This window comes from Phragmites australis, chromosome 4 (assembly GCF_958298935.1).
Source record: "Phragmites australis chromosome 4, lpPhrAust1.1, whole genome shotgun sequence".
NCBI lineage: Eukaryota > Viridiplantae > Streptophyta > Magnoliopsida > Poales > Poaceae > Phragmites > Phragmites australis.
This window is the reverse complement of record NC_084924.1, coordinates 24,306,076-24,327,300: the sequence shown is the minus strand read 5'-3', so window position 1 is coordinate 24,327,300 and position 21,225 is coordinate 24,306,076. Positions and strand designations below refer to the sequence as shown.

At 45.6% G+C, this 21,225-nt stretch overlaps 1 protein-coding gene across 2 annotated transcripts; it reads right to left on the bottom strand.

Moving 5' to 3' along the window:
* Window positions 1-4,918: 4,918 nt before the first annotated feature.
* LOC133915924 (uncharacterized) lies at window positions 4,919-7,107 on the bottom strand. 2 transcript variants are annotated; one of them, XM_062359327.1, is made up of 3 exons: window positions 6,323-7,107; window positions 5,840-6,217; window positions 4,919-5,762 (listed from the first exon to the last, which is right to left on the bottom strand). In XM_062359327.1, the coding sequence occupies exons 1-3, from the start codon at window positions 6,797-6,799 to the stop codon at window positions 5,139-5,141; spliced, it is 1,479 nt and encodes a 492-aa protein (XP_062215311.1). In that variant the 5' UTR covers window positions 6,800-7,107; the 3' UTR covers window positions 4,919-5,138. The 2 variants fall into 2 exon arrangements, with proteins under 2 accessions (XP_062215311.1, XP_062215313.1); XM_062359329.1 differs by having other exon boundaries at window positions 5,864-6,217.
* Between the last annotated feature and the right edge of the window lie 14,118 nt (window positions 7,108-21,225).

Here is a 21,225-nt window from a genome sequence, read left to right as displayed (position 1 = left end):
AAACGCGGTCTCCCACCAAATTCTAAGATTTGTATAGCCCGCTCGCTCGTATTGATGGTATGAGATCCAAAACTAACCCACTCACACGATGACAGGGTAAAGGCATCCGAGGGTTAATGACCACAAGGCTGCAACTCCTAAATCGGGTCGAGTGCTGGTTGCCACCGAAAGGCTCATCATGCTAAAGGTCTAACTTAGCACTAGGAATGTTGCTCATGAGTGGCTCAATGTGATCCTCCCTAAGCGATACAAGCACTATGAAGGCTATTCATCATCCAAACATGGAGAAGATCCATATAAAGGCCAATGCCTGTCATTACAAAGCACCGGGGTTGGTTCCTGACAAACCTACGACATTCCTCGTAGGACCCAAAAATACCCCTGAGAGGGTCGAACTGGACGGTCCAAAGATAGGAATGAACGGCATACAAAAATGAATCAGCCCGGACGTGGAGCTCCTCCGCGGTCATCCGAGTACCCTCATAATCGGCACCGACAGCCGACAAGAGGTCCGGGTCAGGGAAGTGGTCGCGGACGTAGGAAAGGGCCAGGCAGGTGCTGGAGACACTGACCTCAAAAAAATGGTCTCAGATGGTCTCACGAATTCTCTGCTCGAGGCCACCTGCCTCCTCGGAGGCCACCAGGAACCACTCGATGTGGCCGGTCACGATGTTCCCAGGGGTCACACGAACCTAGACACCAGTGGACTGAAGCAACGAGTCAAAAGGGGTAAAAGCTCGGCTGACGTGGTCATAGAACGCTACTCGCCGCTCATCGCTCTCCTTGGTTAGCCGCTCAAGTTCTTTTCGCGCCGCATGGAGATCTTCCCGGCAGTGGCAAAGGCGGTCATAGAACTCCATCTGCTGGGCGCTTTCCCTGGTCACCCATTCCAGGTCCCTCTGCACCCCGAGTAACTCCTCTCGGCAGGCTAGTCAAAAAATAGAGCATAAGCCACACCGGTGTCAGCCAGTCGAATCTTACATGTGTAACCTAGGACCATCACATGATGCGAGTGATCGGTGCAACGCACCTTGAAGGTCACTCGATGTACTCGCTCGCTCGGCCATAGATCCCCGCACACATCTAGCAGCCGCCTCCAAGGATTGTCGGTCGGAAGGGTGGTCGACGGGAATGGTCGGGGATTCGATGGGGGCTGGGGGGCCTATGAACGTAGGCGGCAGATCGGTTCAGGCAGAAGACTCAGACACTCTGGGAACTCTATGACCACAATGACACAATCTTGTCAGGAAACAAAGGCGTGGGGGCTCTATTCAAAAAATGTTATATAACAAAGGTTACAATCAAGTTTTTACTCCTTGGCGGCCTCCACCCAGAAGATGGACGTCATCTAGTCCACCGCCCCCTGGCACTCCCGCTGAAGTCTCTCCTCAGCTTTTGGACCGGCAACCGCGGCCGCTTCCCAGACCAAGTCAAGGTTGAAGTTTGGGTCACAGCTGCAGTTGCACCGGAATATATACTCCGTGGTCGCCCTCACTGTCTACGAGACGTCCTTCGCGCCCCTCAACAAACTGCCTGTGGAAATGTATTTTCCACAGGCGGTTTCTTAAGTCAACCACCTGTGGAAATGTGTTTCCACAGACGATTTCTTAAGTCAACCGCCTATAGAAATGGATTTCTACAGGCGGTTGACATAAAGAACCCCCTGTGGAAATAAATTTTCACAAGCGGTTCCTTATGCCAACCGCCCGTGGAATCCATTTCCACAGGCGATCAGTTTTGCACCTGTGAAAATCGTTCATTTCCACAGGCCTTCGTTTCCAGGCGAGTTTGCTAAACACCTATGAAAAGGTGTTTCCACCCGCCTGTGTAGCAGTGTTGTCTCCTAGTGTCTAGTTGGTGTTCATCGTAACAAAATAAAAATGTCCTAGATGCAAAAGCTTTGCATGCTTCCATTTAAACACCTTGATGAACATCGACACACCCAAACAACATATCGATCGAGGAAGAACGCCCAAGAAGACAACAATAATTGAAAAAAAAAGAACAAATCCAAGGAACCAGCTAAGCCAAAGCTAATCAATCCAACTACCACCGCAAGAATCGTGAAGTAGCCGAAGAGACGGAGATGGGCTTCCGAGCTTTACGGGGTGGATGAGGCCTTGATGTTCTTGATCAGGTGAAGATTGGTGACGTTTTAAGAGGAGTGAATTAGGATATTTAGAATTTATTCGGTTAAAAAAACTATACAAGATAAACTTATATCAATTTCTATCTAGATGTGCTCTAGGTTTATCTAGTGTGTCTACTCTATTGATCAAAACATTTGCAACCTATCTAAGAAGGTAAATTGCAAAATGTAAATAAGGTAGATAAAGTAAACTCGACACAAGGGATTTTTATCATGTGGTATCGATGGCATTATTGCTACCCCTAATCTACGTTGGAGCTCCCTAAAAGATATGCTCCCAGTCAGCACCCGATCACGGGTTTTGAACCACCAAGTTAAAAGACAAGGCCTTCACTCGGATGAGCCACTAAGCCATCAAGGCAAGGTCTCACCACTAGCCTCTTTTTTAGTTTCTTGCCGTCATAATCACTTCGGAGTTTGAATCAGCAAGGAAAAGGTCTTCGTGTGATCATACACGTTTCTCATCGCCGCTCCACACCAAGTCAGAAGGTCAATAAGCTTACCGGTGAGTCACCAAGACTCCACGGTGCCAACGTACTATTTGGTACAAGGTTGGATCACTCCTTGATCCACTCTCTAGGCAGCAATCACGTAACTACACTCTTTCTATGCCTATAAGCATTAATCACTCACTAATCTTATGTTTAATCGTCTTGGATAATCATATTAAGCACTTTGGTGGCTTATATGTCTTCTAAGTATGTATGAGCTTCCTGTAGATCCAGAAGCATGCCACCCCTTCGAATAACTGAGTGGAGAGGTATTTATAGCCTTAAACCTACGCACTAGGCGTTAACCGAATGGCTTAGAAAAGTTATTGACACCAGATCATCTGGTGAAAATAATAGTACTAACACTAGAAATCCAGTAAATACACTCTCATAAACTAGTCGTTGGAACCCCATTCAAGCCTCTGTGAACACCAGACATTCCGGTGTATACTTTATCTCCATCACCAGACAATCCGGTGAGTTATTCTGAGTGATTCGAGCCAATTGCATCCTCTTTGTGTAAATTACTTCGGTGAGAGCATCTGGTGCACATCGCTTTATCACTGGGCTATATGATGTCTTGAGCTTTGTTCTGCCACTTTGCACTATTTATTGTCTGGTGTATTGTCCAGTGTAGCCTTGCTTCATCATCGGACCTTCCGATGTGTTGATCTTCGATCTTCCACTGCTGCAACCATCTCTGGTGGAAATACTCCGATGTGTATCTTCCTCTAATCATGATACTTTCTAGTGGGTTATTCCATTTAGTCTTTTGGACAGAAGTACTCCGGTGTTACCATGCTTTGATCAGCAGACTATCCGATGAGTCTTAGCCTTTATTCTTCAGCATGACACCCTTCTCTAGAAGAATTGCTCTGGTGAACACACTTGCTAATCACCAAATCTTTTGGTGAGGTCTTTAGGCCTCTCCCTCCCTTTACCAAATATGCTCCGGTGAGCTCAACACCCAGAGCACCAGACTATCTAGTGAGGTAAATCATCCTGGGACTTCTTCAATTCAATCTAACTTTGTCCCAGCTACGGTGATTTCTTCGTGTATTGCATCATGAGACCTACTAACATATATTCTTCACAAACATATTAGTCACATTAACTATGTTATTATTAATCATCGAAATCACAATCATGACCTAATAGTGTCATTTTCGCTACACAGGGTTGGGCTACACTGGTGCTCGTCCGGTGCATGGCTGTGCAGCCGCCGCATGTTCTCCACCTCTCCTCCCAGACCGACATCGTTGGCCACCGGCTTGCCTCAAAGCCTCCCCACCCACGCATCATCACCGATCAGATCTCAGAGGACGGGGAGGGAAGAAAAGACTGGCGAGAGGAAAATAGACCGGGAATGATCAGGGGTGCCGCGGCTCCATTTAGTCCTAGGCTGGTTAGGGTAGTGCGAGAGCGCATAGGGTGGAGTGATAGTTGGAGGATGGTGTGGGGAAGGCATTTGCCAAATGTGGCGTGCGAGAGGACCGAGATGGAGCGTTCGTCAAAATAACGGAGGTGATAACATTTTTGTTAGACTTTATTTTTCCTCTTCTAGCCAAAAACCAAGATAGGATGTGTAATTGCTATTCTTTTGGAGATGCTTTGTCGTTAGAATTTACATTTTTACCATTCTAATAGTTATGGTTCTACAATTTACAAGTTTAAAAAAACTTCTAATCTAATTTAGAATCTACAGTTTTAACAAACTTAACCACGACGCCTGCATGTGGTTGTCATGACGCAATGAGCAAGCATGGACAAGGGAAACAACAGCAGCACAGTGGGCAGTGCCGTGCCAGGGAGGAGGTCACCTGATCTAGTTGTGTTTGGGTCTAGTGACCTCAGCATCCAATGCTAGCTAGATGTACTGTGCTGAGTGTGATAGTTTGTTGGGTTGGTACTGCCCTGGCTACAGGCCAAAAAGTTAGTTTTGGCACAAGAGACTCGGTTAACTTGTAAGCAATGATCTGTTCTGTAGCCACCACTACAAGGAATGTGGCAAGTAACTCTCACAAGTACCTGGAAATGGAGGTAAGATACTTTGTTAGATTCTAAGCAAATATGGCAGCCAGTACAAGTGTGTGTACAATTCAATCTGATTTTCCCTTCCAGCAAGGGAAGGAAAAGAAAGAAAGCAAAACATACCAACCAGCTTGGAAATCATAGGTATCGACCTACTGTGACGTAGAAGTGCAAGAATCTCCAATTCCTACATCTCAAAAAATTAGGCACAGCACATTATATACTTTTGTCAATTTTCTCATGAAACGCGGAGAATTATTGCAAATATTACAGTACAATTGAACACGGAGAGGGAGGAGACGCTTTGCTCATCTGTACATAATACAAGCCACTAGATAGAATGAAGTTAGTATTCGAAGAAAGATTTGATTCCTGGAACTATGAACAAAGTGCATTGATTGAATTCTCTCTAGATTGCTGCTTAACTAATCGTAATCATTAATCCAATCAGAAACTTTCTCCAGTTCTCAGACTTCCACTCTCCAGTGAATCTTGTTGCCGGCCGCATTGCGCCGCGGGTGCACGCCCGCGGCAGCACGCGCGGGGTGCATGGCGCCGGGCTTGACGCGCTCCCCCGGCGGTGGAAGCTCGCAGGGCTCACCGACAGAGCCGCGCCGGATGTCGGCGGGCGGGATGAAGCAGTCAGTCGACAGCCCCGGCACGTTGAACGCGGCCTCGTCGATGATCCACGCCTCCTCCATGCGCGTCTTCGTGTGGCTCATGGCCATCTCGCCGAACCGGAACAGCGTGACGGCGGAGCGGCCGGCGTGCGCGATCATGATGCCTTCCACGGGGCGGTAGTCCTCCAGGAAGGAGCTGATGGTGGTCTCCCAGTACACGGCGTCCCCTCCGGCGTGTGGCTGGATGCGGGTGAGGTGCGAGTCCTCGACGTGCACCAGGAGGCCCGTGCGCTGGCTGAAGTAGCCGAACAGCACGTGCCGGATGATATCCGCCGGCCCCTCGCTGCGCTGCCGCAACGTCTCCCCGTCCGCCGACAGCTTCAGGATGAAGCAGTCCTCGCCGCTCACCTTCTTCTCGCCCACGCACCGCGCCTCCGCAAACAGCCCAACCGTCGTCAGCGGGTCGAGTCCCTGCAACAGAATGGCAATTTGTCACAAAAAAGTTGGCGACGGCAACGGCAATGTGAGGCGGGGAGGTCGAGCTCAACTATTGGCGGCAATGGGAATGTGACCTGGAGGGCGCGGCGGAGGGGGCGGACGGGGCCCTTGGCGGCGTGGGCACCGAGCCAGGGCGTGTGGCGCCAGACGAGGCGACCGTTGCATCCAGCGCGGACCTTGCTGCCGCCGACGGCGAGCTCGACGTACCACAAGTCCGGGGACATCTGCCAGAGCACGAATCCTCCCTGCTCCACGGCCGCAGCGGCGCCGGAGCTGCGATTCTTGACGACCCGATTGGCCGTTTCGAATTCCGACGCGATCATCCGCACCTTTCCCGTCGCGTACGCGTTCCGCACCGACCGCAGCAGCTTTGCACCTCCTGACGCCGCTATGTACTGCTGCAGGATGTACTGCGCCGACGAGGATTCCTGCAATAACAGATCGAGCACAACCGGCGGCGTCAGAACTCCAAAGCTGCCGCATTTGCGGAGGCGAAGTGAAACAGAGGAGATTCAAGGCCGAAGAGTACGAACAATGGGGGTGCCCTTTCCGAAGAGATGAGGCAGCGGCTCGGCGGCGGAGGTTGAGACGGGCGCGAGCGGCGCGCCCATGACGCCGAGGAGGAGGCGGAGGTCGGAGCGGCGACACGACCCACCGCTGCCGCCGGCCATTGACGGGGCACGGGACAGGTGGCCGCGGACCCACTGTCCGAACCCATCTCGTCGGCCGGACTCCTCAGCCAAAGTGTCACTGTCGGCCATGTCCGGGCCCTCCATAAGCGGCGCCAGGACCACGCCGCCCGGCCGGAGGCTGCCGGAGTGGGCGATAGGCTGATCCAGCATGTACTGATGGAGCTGGTCAGGCGGCGCCGCCGCCGCCTCCGTAGCCGCCTTCTTGCGGCTGCGCGGAAGCAGCATCCGTGCTGGCGACTTTCCCCGTGACCTCGCCGGTGAGAGTCCCCGCACCACCTCCCCCTTGAGCGCCGAAAAGAACCCCTGCTTCTTCTCCATTGCTCCGATCCCGAAAGAAATGGCAATTAATTAGCAGAAAGGAAGATTTGCTTGAAGACAACCGGGAGGAGTGGAGTGTAAGCAGAGGAAGAAACTGAAGCAAAGTGCAGCTCGACAAAGTGAGGGGTTTGGGGGTAGAGACGGGGACTTGCGAGCTGGGGGGAAGAGAACAAAAAGATAAAGCAGGGGGCAGGGGAAGCCGTTTGGGTGCGAGCGAGTAGTGAGATCTCAGGGCGAAAGCGAAGGCAGCGAGGTGGGATGTCGGGATAAGACAAGGGCTACAAGGGGTATGGGCGAATGGCTCTTCCAAATTCCAATACGATTTCCATTCAGCTATCTCCGAGGCTATTTTTATAGGAACTTAAAAATTTATTTTTTATAATATTACTATAGCATAATACTATTATAGTATCTTTTATTTTTTCATATCAAAAATATCTTATTTGCTACATTTTATTACTCTCATCCCCTTAAACTCATACACATACCCTATAACAGTGATACATACTCCTCTTTCTATCCACAAATTTGCCAATCTCTACCGCCAGCCATTTCACTATAGCACTAGAAAAAGCGACGAAACCCATTCCGCTGGAGAAGATGCGGACAACATCAACCGCAATAGGACGGCTAAACAGGAAGACTACCAATTTTACTGTCTTGGCTCGATACACCCTAAGAAGGGGGATTTGCTTGTTTTACATATTGATTTGAAGGAGAAGGTGTTACATACCCGATCAACAACACCAAACGACTCAAAGAAAAGACCAATACTTGAACTCAAACACTGAATTTAGATGTTTGATGATACAATTTGGGGAGAAATGAAATACGGGACTAGGGAGAAGCAATTAGACGGGGCAGAAGCAAGGGATTCTAGCTAGAGAAATGGAATTTTGGGGGAGTCAGCAGCTGGGAGGAAGAATGAGCCAAAGCTTGAGCCTTTTGTTCATTTGTCCTTGGATGCCCTTTGGTTGTGACTTTTTTTATTTTTTTATTTTTTAATATTAATATTTAAATAAATAGATTTTTGATGGTAAAACTTATATAAATAGACGTCTATCGTTCTCTGAAAATGTTACAGCCCTTTCAGAGAGCGATTAGCATATCAGGGTGGCATAAGTACCTCTCTGAGGGCGGGTAGGCCCAACACCGAGGGCAGAGCACGTACCGCTTCTACTCGCTCACTCAGAGGGCGGGTAGGCCCCCTAGCGCCCCCTTTACCGCCCATTGGGAGGTCGGTTAGCGCTCTTGTCGTCCTCTCAGGGGCAGTTAGCCCCCCTGCCGCGTGCCCCTCGCTCACACAACACACTATAAAAAGGTTGAAAATCAGCAAAAATAGGCATTAAATCTAGAAAAAGAGGGGGATGAGTGGAGAGGGAGGCAGCGCGACGAAGATCTACTATTTTTATTTTTTGGATTTTGGATCTCAGTTTCCAGTAATTTTTCTAGACTTATATTTTTATTAGTAATTAAAATACCACTAGATCCAGGGTTTAGCGATATAATAGTAGTTATATCATATGAGACCTAGGGTTTAGCATGATAATCAGAAAATAAGGCTTTTCTGTCATTTGTAGTATATTATAAAAATCTATTTTAACGTGGTAGGATAGTCATCATATGTATAGTTGTATTTCGAGTACGGTAGTTTCAATTATCTAGATTTTACAAAATAGTGATGTAGGTAATAATTATAGATAATTAGAAACTTTATTAAGTAGATTGGCGTTTAATTAGTTTAAATTGGTTAGTTTTCTTAGGAGCAGTATTGATTCTAGCGAACTAAATGTGTTGTTAGGTGATCATCGGTTCCGGTTATTTTTGTCAGAGTTTTGATACTCAGAAGTATAGTTTTTCGGTATTATTGTTGGACATATTTTTTAATATTCCAGAGATGTCTGATTAGCTATATCTTCAGATATATTATAGTTAAGGTCAGATTTTTATGGTCATAGCGGTGTAGAACTCTCTAGATTTCAGTATCTCGTCAAGGGACTTAGTAGAGACAATGAGAGGACCATAGTGGGTGTGTGCAAGTGACTGATGCGTCATTTTCAACCGGATCCCTAGCAACATGAGCTTAAGCTTAGAGCTATGCTAAGCCATGCTACTCAGGGGTACTTCAGGGAGCTTGCCCTAATTAATGCGATATCTACTTGGAGGCAGTACGTAGATATAACATGTGAACATGGTGTCCCTCTTGTGCTACTAGCTGAGACATATCTAAAGGATCCAACAAAGAAAAACGTTGGGGAAGCAGTAGCAGGAACAAGTCAGGCAGTGGTGGATAAAGCACACTCAACAACAGTGGGGACCGAGCAAGACATTGAATATGTGCAGGAGATGCAACCGAGAGCTGTAGCCGATGATGGGGAGCACATTTCTAGCATAATTGAAGAGATGAAGAGGAAGGATCGGGAGCTCGAGGAAGCCATTTGAAAGCATCTAGGCCCCTAATTTGAGTTTTAGTAATTAATGACAATATGTCTTTGTGAACTAACTTGTTTGATTGAGTTATAAAAGGTTTAGTCATGAAGATGTTGCGGAGCTAGAAGAATGCGTAAGTGGAAGGCATAAAAAGGCTAGCTCAAGGCAAAGGTATATGTTAGGGCATTTTTGTTTTGCCAGTCGAAGGAGATTAGAGAAGAAAATGACCGGATTTATAGGATAAATGCCATACTATAAAGAGGGGTTGATGTGTGTTTACTTGAGGTTTGTATAGTGCCAAATTTGCTCAAACTTGCATTTCATATATATTTAAAAGAAATTAATTAAGTTTGAGAGAAACTCCTTTTGAAAAGGCTGCTTTTGAAGTCACTAGGTGTTGGCGGTCTAGCCAGGCCTCAGGTCGGTCTGACCGCTGTATAAACAAGGCAATACTTTTTTGTGCCGGTCTGACCAGTGACTTGTCACGGTCCGACCGCCCCAACTAAGAGAGTTCTGGTGCCTCTGGTTTAGTGGCAGTCTAACCACCATATCAGTCGGTCTGACCACCAAGTGCACATGAGTCTGACTAAAGTAGCTATGCCAGTCTAACCGTGCGCATGCTAAAGGTTTTGGGGCTAGCGGCCTGACCGCCAGCCCATGTCCAGAAGTCAGATATGACTGTTGCTATAGCAGTTCAACCGGGCGGTCTGACCGCCGTGTAGCCTACGGTCTGACTGCCAGCCACGCAGAGTTGTTAGAACTCCTGTAACGTCTAATTTATGAGGGGAAGGGTATAAATAGAGCCTTGGCTGGTCCTTTGAGGTCTCTCTTGCACTCTTGCCATTCAATACACATATTTGGAGCTCTTGCCTTCCTCCTTTCCCTCTCTTGGTTTAGTGTTGCATCTTTGAGGGGTTTGAGAGCATCTAGTGCATAATTTCAAGAGTTTAAGCAATTAGGCACTAGTGATCCTTCAAGCAAGCGTCACCGGCTTATTACTCTCGGAGGTTACCGTCTCCTAGATGACTTGGAGGTTGTGGCACCGTTGAGCCCTTCAAGAAGATTGTGAAGGAGCTGCGGTGGTGATTGTGAGAGGTTTGAGCACCCCTTTCTGAAGCGGTGAAGTGCATCGCTAGTGGAATCGAGGTATTGAGTAGTTCATGTTCAATTCCAGCTTGAGGTCAAGTTGCTTGGTGTGAGCTCTTTCTCGTGAGAGAATTGAATACTTGATAGAGAAGCGGATTAAAGCTAGAACTCACCTCAACGTGGATTAAGGGTGATCGATAGATCACCAATACCACGGGAAAAATCTCTTGTGTTATCTTTGAGAAATTTACCTTCTTGCTATTTACATTAAGAAATTTATCTTCCTAGTTTGTGAAATGTTGCATGTCACCCTAGGTTTGCAAACCTCAACATATCTCTTAGTTGTCTTTCATGTTGTTCTAGTGTTGTTTAGTTTGTTCTATAAGTTTTCTTGATAGCTTAACAATTAGTTTTTAAAACCGCATATTAATCCCCCCTCTAGTTGGTGTCCTTGATCCTATAAGTAGTATCAGAGCCTAGGACACCTTTTTATTGTGGATTTAACCATCCCGGAGTAGGATTATGGCTAGTGATGCTCATGTTAATGTGGGGAAGCCTCCGTCCTTTGAGGGGTCAAACTACGTCTATTGGAAGGCTAGAATAACCGTTTATCTTAAGGCTATGGGTGGTAAGTTATCAGATATAGTGGACAATGATTATGCAATTATTGATCCCACTAATTCTACTGATGTAGATAGGGAGAATACTCTTGCAAATGCTCAAGCTATGAATGTTCTTTATAGTGCTTTAGATCTTAATGAGTTTAATTGCATTTGCAAGCTTGAGACCGCTCATGAAATTTGGGAAAGGCTTAAAGAGATTCATTAGGGCACAACCATGGTTAAGGATGCAAAACTTTTTGTTTATAAAGGGCAACTTGAGAAATTTACTATGTTGCAAAACAAAAGCATTGAAGAAATGTTCAATCATTTAAACAACATAATAAACGAGCTCAAGGATCTTGGCATGGATGTTTCCGATGTTGATTTCTCTCATAAGTTTCTTAGAGCTTTGTCTAACAAATATGATACTATTGTGACTTTGCTTGTGAGGTCCAACTTGAAGGAGACCATTCCAAAGCAAATCTTCAGTGAAATTCTCACTCATGATATTTTCAAGAAGTCACAAGAGGATCTTCATGATGATGCTATTGATGCCAAGAAGAAAAATGTTGCATTCAAGGCTCAAGCATCAAGAGGCAAAGATGATCTTGAAGAAAGTGATGATGATGATGAAGATGATGAAGGGATGGCTCTCTTTGTGAGAAGATTCAAAAAATTTATGAAGAAGAAGAGATATCAAGGTGGATATAGTAAGAAGGGACAATCTTCAAAAGGAAATCCCTTCGAAGAAAGAAGATGCTTTGAATGTGGCGAAAAGGGTCATATTGCAACAAATTGCAAGAACAAGGAAGAAAAACATTCCAGGAAGAATAAGGAGAGTGATGGCAAGAAAGTTTCAAGAAATACTACAAGAAGAAGAAAGATGGCCAAGCATACTATGTTGAGTGGGATTCGGATGCAAGCTCAAGCTCTGACTCCGATGATGAGAAGCCATCTTAAAAGTGTCTTGCCGGTGTAGCTATCAAGGAAGCACCTTCACTCTTCATCACACCTCATTGTCTTATGGCAAAGGGTGACTCCAAGGTATTAAATGATGAAGATGAATTTTCATATGATGATCTAGTTGAGCTAATAAATGGTTTTGATGATTTCATGAGCAAAAAAAGAGCAAAGTTTAAGGAATTGAAAAAGAGACACACTTCGCTTCAAAATTCCTATGAGGAGCTAAAGACGGCTCATGAGGGTCTCAAAGAAACTCATGAGATGCTTAAGGAAGCTAATGACTCTCTTATTGCTCATGAAACGAACAAAACAAAGTAGATATGAGTATATCATGCAATATTCTACCTTGTATGAGTTCATCTACCTTGCATGATGACTTGCTTACCTTGCTGAAAGTTATATCTTGCAATGATGTCTTGATTATTGATGAGAATATCATGTTGAAAGAAAAGGTTGAAAAACTAATCAATGATCTTGCAAGATGTTATGTTGGAGAATCCAAAATTAGACAAGTTTTGGATAGCTAAAGGTTCGCCATCAAAAAGGAAGGCCTTGGGTATGTTCCCAAGAAGGGTAAGAAAGCATTCATGCATCACAAAACTATTTTTGTGAAAGGTAGCGGTTATTGCATGAAGTGCAAGAAAACTGGACATGTTGAGAAAGATTGCAAAAATGTCAAGGATAATTCATATGCTTCCTTTGATTCATGCTATGTTCTTAAGAGATGTTCTAATGGTACTGTTAAAGCTAGATTTGTTGGCACTCCTATAATTGGTGCTAAAAAGAATGCCATTTGGGTTCCTAAAGCGTTGGTGACTAACATCCAAGGACCTAAACAAGTTTGGGTACCTAAAAGAGTTTAACTTTGTTTTGTAGGTGAATTACAAGTCTGGTGGAGGACATTGCGTGCTAGATAGTGGATGCACTCAACACATGACCGGAAATCAAAGGATAAAACCGGGCACAACACATGTATGCCAGGAACAAATTTCATACATGTGCTTACATCATAAGTGTTATCATCACAGTGCCATTATTACAACGTTATTTAGCTTAAAACAAAAGGGACTCGAGGGTCAAAAAGCAAACACAACGGAAACGAAAGGGGTCTTCAGCGCCAGCGGGGATCCAACTTTCACAGGCGTCGATCGGGGTCACCATAGCCTAGAACAGCAGCTCCGGGTCAAAGTCGTCGACGCCGAAGGCTCCAGCTTCATCGGCGGCTTTTGAACGGCGGTAGAATGCAGGGTAGGGGACAACAAGTGTGAGTACAAAGATTGTACTCCGCAAGAGTAGGGAAAAACATGATATGTGGCTTAAGTCAAGGAAAGGCTGGACACTGGCTAACTGCACTAAGCAACTATGACCTGTCTATGACTCCAACAACCGGCATCCTAATTACTAAGTGTGAAGACACTATTGAACAAGAAGGAATAACTCATTGGATTCCATCCGACTACCAAGACTCACCAGATAACCCCATATCCGGTTACCAAAACTCACCAGGTAACCCCATTACCTGGCTACTCATCCATCCATACCAGAACCTGGATCCTAGCTAATCCTGAAGAAGTCCAAGCTTGCTCTCGTCCGTGAGCACGGCTGATCGACCAGATTGAAACTTTGCAGAGTTTGCACTACTTTCCCCATGAGTCGTGATTCCTGTGTTGCTCCACACTTCCGGGGCAAGGAGTCGGGGTCTCACTACAAGGCCTTTATAGAGCTCTCTCTAACCTGCAGGCACCCACTGAGGTTTCACCGCTAACAGGCAGTTACATTGCTGCAGAAGCCCCCTCTTGTGCCTCTTATACCGACCTATGGTGCCCGCAAAGCTAGAAGGCGACTAATTAGTTGGCCAGGCCATACCCATATAGGCCTCGTGGTTGTGCGGATATAATTTGGTTACATGTCCAAGAACCGGTCCTTAGGACCCCACACAGATACAAACACAAATATGCCATAGGCTCCGCCTCAAACCATCCATTCTGTTGGGGATTCCTATACCATGTTGCTACAAAAAGAATTACCATCTCCCATCATCATTGTGTAGTTCATTAGTCAATATTAAGATTTCCCAACCAAGACTGCGCTAGCATAAACAACCCATTTTTATAACATGATGAACAACGATGACAAGGAGAAATTCATTGAAAACTAGTAAACCCTAATCATGGGACATCATATTTGACAGCATGCATATTGAAGGATAAAAACTACACCTGCAAATCCTAAAACAGGATAAATATGCTCAAAGACACTTGCCTTCGACAAGGTGCTGCTCAACGTCCTCGAAAGATTGGTCTTGGAGGCTATCGAACTACTCAGCTCCTAATCAACAAACCGGAAAAAGCACACACAAAACAAACTTCTAAGAACAATACACCAGACAGTATAGAATCTAAGCAAAAACCCTATAAAAAGATTCTACACATCACTACAAATATTTGGACGTGAAAATCGCCCAAAACGGAGCTACGAGCAAAAAGTAATAAGCATTTGAAGTTATAGGGGCTATTCTGCAAATTTTACTTTATTCTGAGAAAATCCGAATTGTTTTAATACTGGAAATTGGATTTATGATGTCATAAAATGAAACCATATTTATTTCTCAAATGAAAAAGACATGGAAATGGTCTACGACGCTTGTGGACCACTGAAAGAGCATCGGTCCACTGGTCCATGGTGGACCGAAGGGGTAAGATACCGACCGGTCTAATCTGGGCCGTTGGTCGGAGATCTGACGGTGGAGATTCAAAAGGGACGGTGCCAACGGCTTTCAACCGGGGGGGGGGGGGCGGCCAGCAGCGGCAGGGGCGGCGGCGTGCTCACTAGCGATGCGCCAAACAGTGCATCCGGCCACGGAACTCAATGGTGAGCGGCGCAAAAGAGAAAGGGGGGGGGGGGGAAGGGGAGTCTCACCGCGAGCTCGACAGTGGCAGAGGAGCTCCGGAGACAGCCAGTGATGGAGAAGAAGGCCGGCGGTGCTTCGGTCATGGCGGAAACGACGTCCGGCTGCGAGAGACACTCCAAAAAGCATCGGGGAGAGGAGCTCGAGTCCCTGCGACACCGAGAGAGCCAAGACCGAGATCAAAAGAGGTGTGGCATGGCCGAATTAAGGGCGGCGGCGAGCTCTTACTGGCAATAATGGCGGTGACGGTGTGGAGCTCGAATCCGTGCACAAACAAAGGGGAAAATGGGTGGTTCGGGTGGGGAATGGAGCAAGGAAGCCGAAGGAGGGATTAAATAGCCGAGAGGGGGAGGGAGACGACCGGATTCGAGAAGATTGGTCTGCGGCTCTAAATGAAATCAAAGCTTTGGTTTCCATGCAAGGGAGAGGGGAATCAAGGGGGAAATGGTCGAGGAGGAGGTGACGGAGGGAGGGGATCGTGGTGGCATGCTTTAATTCACGAATCAAAGCACGGGGAGGCGGAAATTGGAAACGGCGGTGGGATTTGGGGGCTCAGGGGTGTCCGATGGGAGGTACGGGAAGGGGAGCCAACCGGGCGGTGGCTCGGCTCGCGGCTCAGGCGGGACCCACGCGGCAGGTGGATAGGATGGAAAGGGGTGGCTCGGGCGGGTGCTTGGCTCGGTGTTGGGAGGCCGGCTCGGCCTATTTGCCGGCGCGGGGAAAGGAAGGCCGGCGGCCCATACGGGAGAGAAAGAAGAGGGGGGGGGAGAGGGTTTGGGCCGGGGAAGAGAGAAATCGGCCTGAGAGCGATTTTCATTTTAGGAATTCCTTTTCCAATTTGATTTCAATCCAATTTTAGAAAGGGGGGGGGGTTTAAAGCGGTGAATTCTAGCGAATTTTAGCAAACTTTTTCCACACAATAAAATCTTAATGCATCTACTACAGTATGAATGCAACAAACATTTAACCTAGGCCAAATTAAATTTAGAAATTAATTTTACTATTGAACAAAATTGCAACCACCTAATTAATTTCTACCAAAAATTATTGCAAAAATTGAAATTTAGGGTGTTACAAACCTACCCCCTTCAGATCATCTTCTCTTTCCCAGGTTGCTTCTTCTTCTGAGTGATGCTTCCACTGTACTCTGCACATTCGGACTTGCCTATTTCTGGTAACCCTTTCTGGTGTCTCAAGGATCTTGACCGAATATTCTAAATATGACAAATCTTCTCGCACATCCAGTTCTTCTATTGGAAACTGTTCTTTGGGAACTCTTAAACGCTTCTTCAACTGTGATACATGGAACACATCATGTACTCCGGAGAGTTGAGGTGGTAACTCAAGCTGGTAAGCTACTTCTCCTCGTTTTCCCAAAATCTTGTACGGACCAATAAACCGAGGTGAAAGATTGCCTTTGACTTTGAATCTGCGTAGCCCTCTGATCGGTGATACTTTGAGATACACAAAGTCTCCTACTTCAAAAGTCAGTTCCCGGCGTCGATGATCTGCATAACTCTTTTGCCTTGACTGTGCTGTTTTTAGATTATCCCGAATCTCTTGCACTTGTCTTTCGGCTTCTCTCAGAACTTCTGGACCAGAAACTTGGCTTTCTCCAGTCTGATTCCAGAACAACGGAGTTCTACACTTCCTTCCATATAAAGCTTCAAAAGGAGACATCTTGAGACTAGCCTGGTAACTGTTATTGTACGAGAATTCCGCATACGGTAGATTCTTGTCCCAACTATTACCATTCTTCAATGCACATGCTCTCAACATATCTTCAAGAATTTGATTTATTCTTTCTGTCTGTCTGTCTATTTGCGGGTGGTATGCTGAGCTGAAATTCTATCTTGTATCCATAGACTCATGCAATCATTGCCAGAACCGTGAAGTAAACTGGCTGCCACGATCGGATACAATTATCTTGGGTACCCCATGCAGACACACAATTCTGGACATATACAATTCAGCTAGCTTCGGACCTCGATAGGATTCCTTTACTGGAATGAAATGAGCTACTTTTGTCAACCGGTCAATTACGACCCATATAGAATCATGTCCTGATTGCGTTCGCCATAGACCCACTATGAAGTCCATGCTGATTTCTTCCCACTTCCATTCAGGTACTTTCAATGGCCGTAGCAGTCTTGCTGGTCTTTGATGCTCGGCTTTGACTCGCTGACAGATATCACACAAAGCCACATATTCTGCCACTACGCGTTTCATTCCATACCACCAATATTGATCTTTAAGATCTTGGTACTCCCTGGGTGAATGGAATATGCCGAATCATGGGCTTCCTTTAAGATTGTATCCCGAATAGACTTTATGTCTGGAACACAAATCTTGTGCTTATACCACACTGTGCCCTGCTAATCTACAGAAAAATCCGGGGGCTTTGCCAACTTTAATGAGCTGCTTGATTTCCAAAATCTTTTCATCCTCAAGTTGACCCTTTCTTATTTCTTTCTCAAGCGTCGAGTCTATTTCTATTGCAACGATCTTGGTGTTATACACCATTCCCATATTTAACCTCTCGAACTCTTTGCATAGCTCGGGACTCAACTCTTGATGAGTCATTGCATTAATTTGGGACTTTCTGCTCAAGGCATCAGCTACTACATTTGCCTTTCCTGGGTGATAGTTGATTCCCAGATCATAGTCCTTGATAAGCTCTAACCATGTGCGCTGCCTGAGGTTAAGATCCAGTTGAGTGAAAATATACTTCAAGCTTTTATGATCAGAATAGATCTCACATCTCTGACCAATCAGATAATGCCTCCAGATCTTGAGTGCGTGAACCACTGCGGCTAGCTCCAAGTCATGTGTCGGATAATTCTCTTCATGTTTCCTTAACTACCGGGATGCATATGCAACAACATGACCTTATTGCATGAGCACACATCCCAAACCTTGACGGGATGCATCACAATACACCAAAAATGGCTTCTGAGTATATGGCATGATCAAAACTGGTGCTGAGGTCAACCTTTTCTTTAATTCATTGAAACTAGCTTCTCGAGCTGTTGTCCACTTGAACTCTACTCCTTTTTCTAGCAGTTCTATCAATGGCTTCGCTATCTTGGAGAAACCTTCTATGAAACGACGATAGTATCCTACTAGACCCAGAAAACTGCGAATCTCGGATACATTTCGCGGTGGCTTCCAATTCAGAACATCTCTTACCTTGGACGGATCTATAGACACACCTCCTGCTGATATGATGTGACCAAGGAAAGAACTTCCTTTAACCAAAACTCACATTTTCTCAGTTTAGCGTACAGCTAGTTTTCCCTGAGCTTCTGCAAAACCATCCTTAGGTGTTCCTCGTGCTCTTCTTCATTCTTGGAGTAGACCAGGATGTCATCAATGAACACCACAACAAACTTGTCCAAATATTCCATGAAGACTTTGTTCATCAGATACATGAAGTATGTCGAGGCATTGGTCAGCCTCCCTTGATGAGGACATCACTCTTTCGGATACACACACACCGAGTATTCCTCTAACAATAGGTCCATTGACACGAGCTCGTGCACGTCAACTAAATCATGAGGTGAGCTCGTTCCTTAGTGTTCCTTTAAATTTTGATAAGGATGGGATGCTACTGAATAATTGTGATTTATTGTTACTTAGGAACACGGGAGAAGAACAGCAAGGGCGCCCAAGCCAAGGTGGAGGTCCAATCAAGTTCGAGTCCGTTTCGGAGTCCAGGACCAGCCTGCACTAAAATCGTCGCCCAGGACGCATACGGACTCTGTTTTTAACGTTCTATACATGGTTAGAAAGCTAAGGACATAAGCTTTCCAACAGGACTGGTCCCATATCCAAATTCTTTCTGAGTCAAGAGGAATCATCGAAACAAGTGGACATCTAGAATCTGTCAGGGTGCTGCGCCACCATCTTTTGGGCCGTTGGGCTGTGTAACGTGTTGGAGTCCATTAGGGACGCATCCAGGGGTCCTTGGCCGACCCTAGTATTTTATATAAAGTAGCTGCCACCCTAATTAGGGTTGGGTTTTGTTTAGATATTGATCTACATACAGATTGTGAGATTTTCGCTCTTGTTCCGGACCGACTAGGCCGCCGCAAGTGTTTGTGGAACCCCGACTTCGAGTGCTTGAATTCTATTCGCAATATTTCAGATTGCATCTTCTACGTTCTTGCTTGTGTTCTCGGTACGCTTGCAGGGATTAAGCCTTCTTGGCGAGGTTAACTGCGCGACACGGTTGATAACCAACAGAGCTGTGGTATAGTGATTGTAAGGGAGACGATCTGTTCGGCTCGAAGCCTTTGGATCATCGACGTCAAGTTCTCCACCTACCGACTTATCGCTACCTATCGGAAGATCAGGCCAACATTACTCATCAGCTGGTATCAGATTTTCAGGTTTCCCGTTAGGTAATTTCATTTTTCCCCTTTAGATTAGTCTGTTTTTCATTACCTAGAGTCCAGAAAAAGCCAAAAAAAATTTCGTCAATTTCCGCTGCCCTAGAACCCTTTGTGCCTTTGCAATTTTTGTTTTCAGTTGCACGTTGTTGAGTTTGTGTCCGTGGTCGAGTCTTGTTGCTGGTTTTAGAGTCGTGTTCTTTGTCTTTAGTCAACGCTCCGTGCTATTTTGATCACGCCGCTATCCCATCGCCACCATCCCCACTAACAAGTCGAGCCACCACATTACTCGATTTGCCACCGCAAGCCGCCTTGTGTTACTTTCCGCCACGCCAACCCTAGATAGGTCGCAAGCCGCCTTGTATCAATTGCCCTGCCACCGCTGCCCTCCTTGTTCATCTCGCGATCCTATTGCTTGCAATACCTTAAAGAGCTCAATTTCTGCAAGAGGTGCTTTGAAAAAATAACCCTAACTCGACAGGGGTTCAGTAAAACGGCCATAACTTTCTCATACGGACTCGGAATCAGCCAAAATGTTTTTTCACGGACATCTACAGAAAAAGTTACATCCGTTACTCCCTCGCTTTGCCTGGTTTTGTCGAAATTTTTTTCCCAAATTCGGCTCGGAAGATTGAGTATTCGAGTCGCGAAGTTTCTGCACGCTTTTCAGAGAACGTGGTTGATTTTCTATAGGCCACATCTTGCATCCGTTTGAGCTAAAAATTTTTGTGGTTGTTTCTTGTGTGATGCTAGTTCACAAAAAAATATTAGAAACATACGAAAAAAAATCGTGATTCCTACTAGTGCTAAAAGACAAAAAAGAGGAGCACATAAAGAACATCCAGATCATTGTGCTATTTGCTGTGTCTTTCTCTGATCATCCTTTTTAGCTTTGTTTCAGCTGTTGTGCTAGGACTAGGGACATGTGATAGACCAGCAACTGTGATTCATACTTTGGACACTTATTTAGCTTTGCTCATCTGATTACAGTTATTGCTAATCCTTGCTACCATATTGTGCCTTTCCAAGCTCCACCTCCTTTGATCCGAACAGGTTCACTCTTGCAATCATCCCACACTTCCAGACTTTTCATCGGTTGTTCCTCCTTACTGTGTTGGTAAGAACATTTGTAAGAGCGTGGTAAGACGCTTGAGTGTGTGTGATTCCACCTTCCACCACCTAGTAGTTCATAGGGATAATATTGTGTTGTCCTTTGTTTTTTTCTACTAACTATGTCAGGTGATGGCTCTCCATCGGATTTTAAGGATTGTGTGTCCAAGGAAGAACTCAACAAAGCCTTGCAGGATCATACTAGACTATTGACAGGCATTAGAACAAGCATTGCTAACCTCGTCACGCGAGTCAACGACCTTGAGTTGCGACAGCCACCACAGGATGATGAACATTCACATGATGATGATACTAATAATGGTGACCAAGAAGATGGTGAGGTTTTTGTTGGGCAAGATGCGTGTGCTGAGCAACGTCCTCGTGCTGAACAATTACGTCGTGACTAACAACAACGTCGTCAAGGTAATGGAGGTAATAATGTTAATCGCAACGGTCACGATGATCCTTATTCTAAGATTAAGTTTTCAATGCCTCCTTTTGATGGTGCATATGATGCTGATGCTTATTTGAATTGGGAAATGACAGTTGATCAAAAGTATAGTTCTCATATGGTTCCTGAAATGCATAGAGTTAGACTAGCCACTTGTGAGTTCACGAATTATGCTATTATTTGGTGGAATGGTTTAGTTTCTAGTGGCTTAGAACCTGAATCATGGCCTAGACTAAAGCGTGCCATGCGCAATAGATTTATTCCTCCTGATTATACACGTGAATTGAAAAAGAAATTGCAGCACTTAAATCAAGGTTCTAAATCTGTGCATGATTACTATCAAGAGCTTCAAATTGCTATGCTTCGTTGTAGTATACAAGAGGATGATGAGGATACCATGATTCGTTTTTACTCTGGGTTGAGACGTGAAATTCAGGACCTTGTTGATTATAAAGATTACAATAGTACCAATAGGTTGTTCCATT

Excerpts from the sequence above, each read along its gene's own strand:
- LOC133915924 (XM_062359327.1), bottom strand. The coding sequence starts at position 6,799 with ATGGAGAAGAAGCAGGGGTTCTTTTCGGCGCTCAAGGGGGAGGTGGTG. Across the intron at positions 6,218-6,322 it reads TCGGAAAGGGCACCCCCATT|GAATCCTCGTCGGCGCAGTA; the intron begins GTTCGTACTCTT and ends CTGTTATTGCAG. Across the intron at positions 5,763-5,839 it reads CATTCCCATTGCCGCCAATA|GGACTCGACCCGCTGACGAC; the intron begins GTTGAGCTCGAC and ends ATTCTGTTGCAG.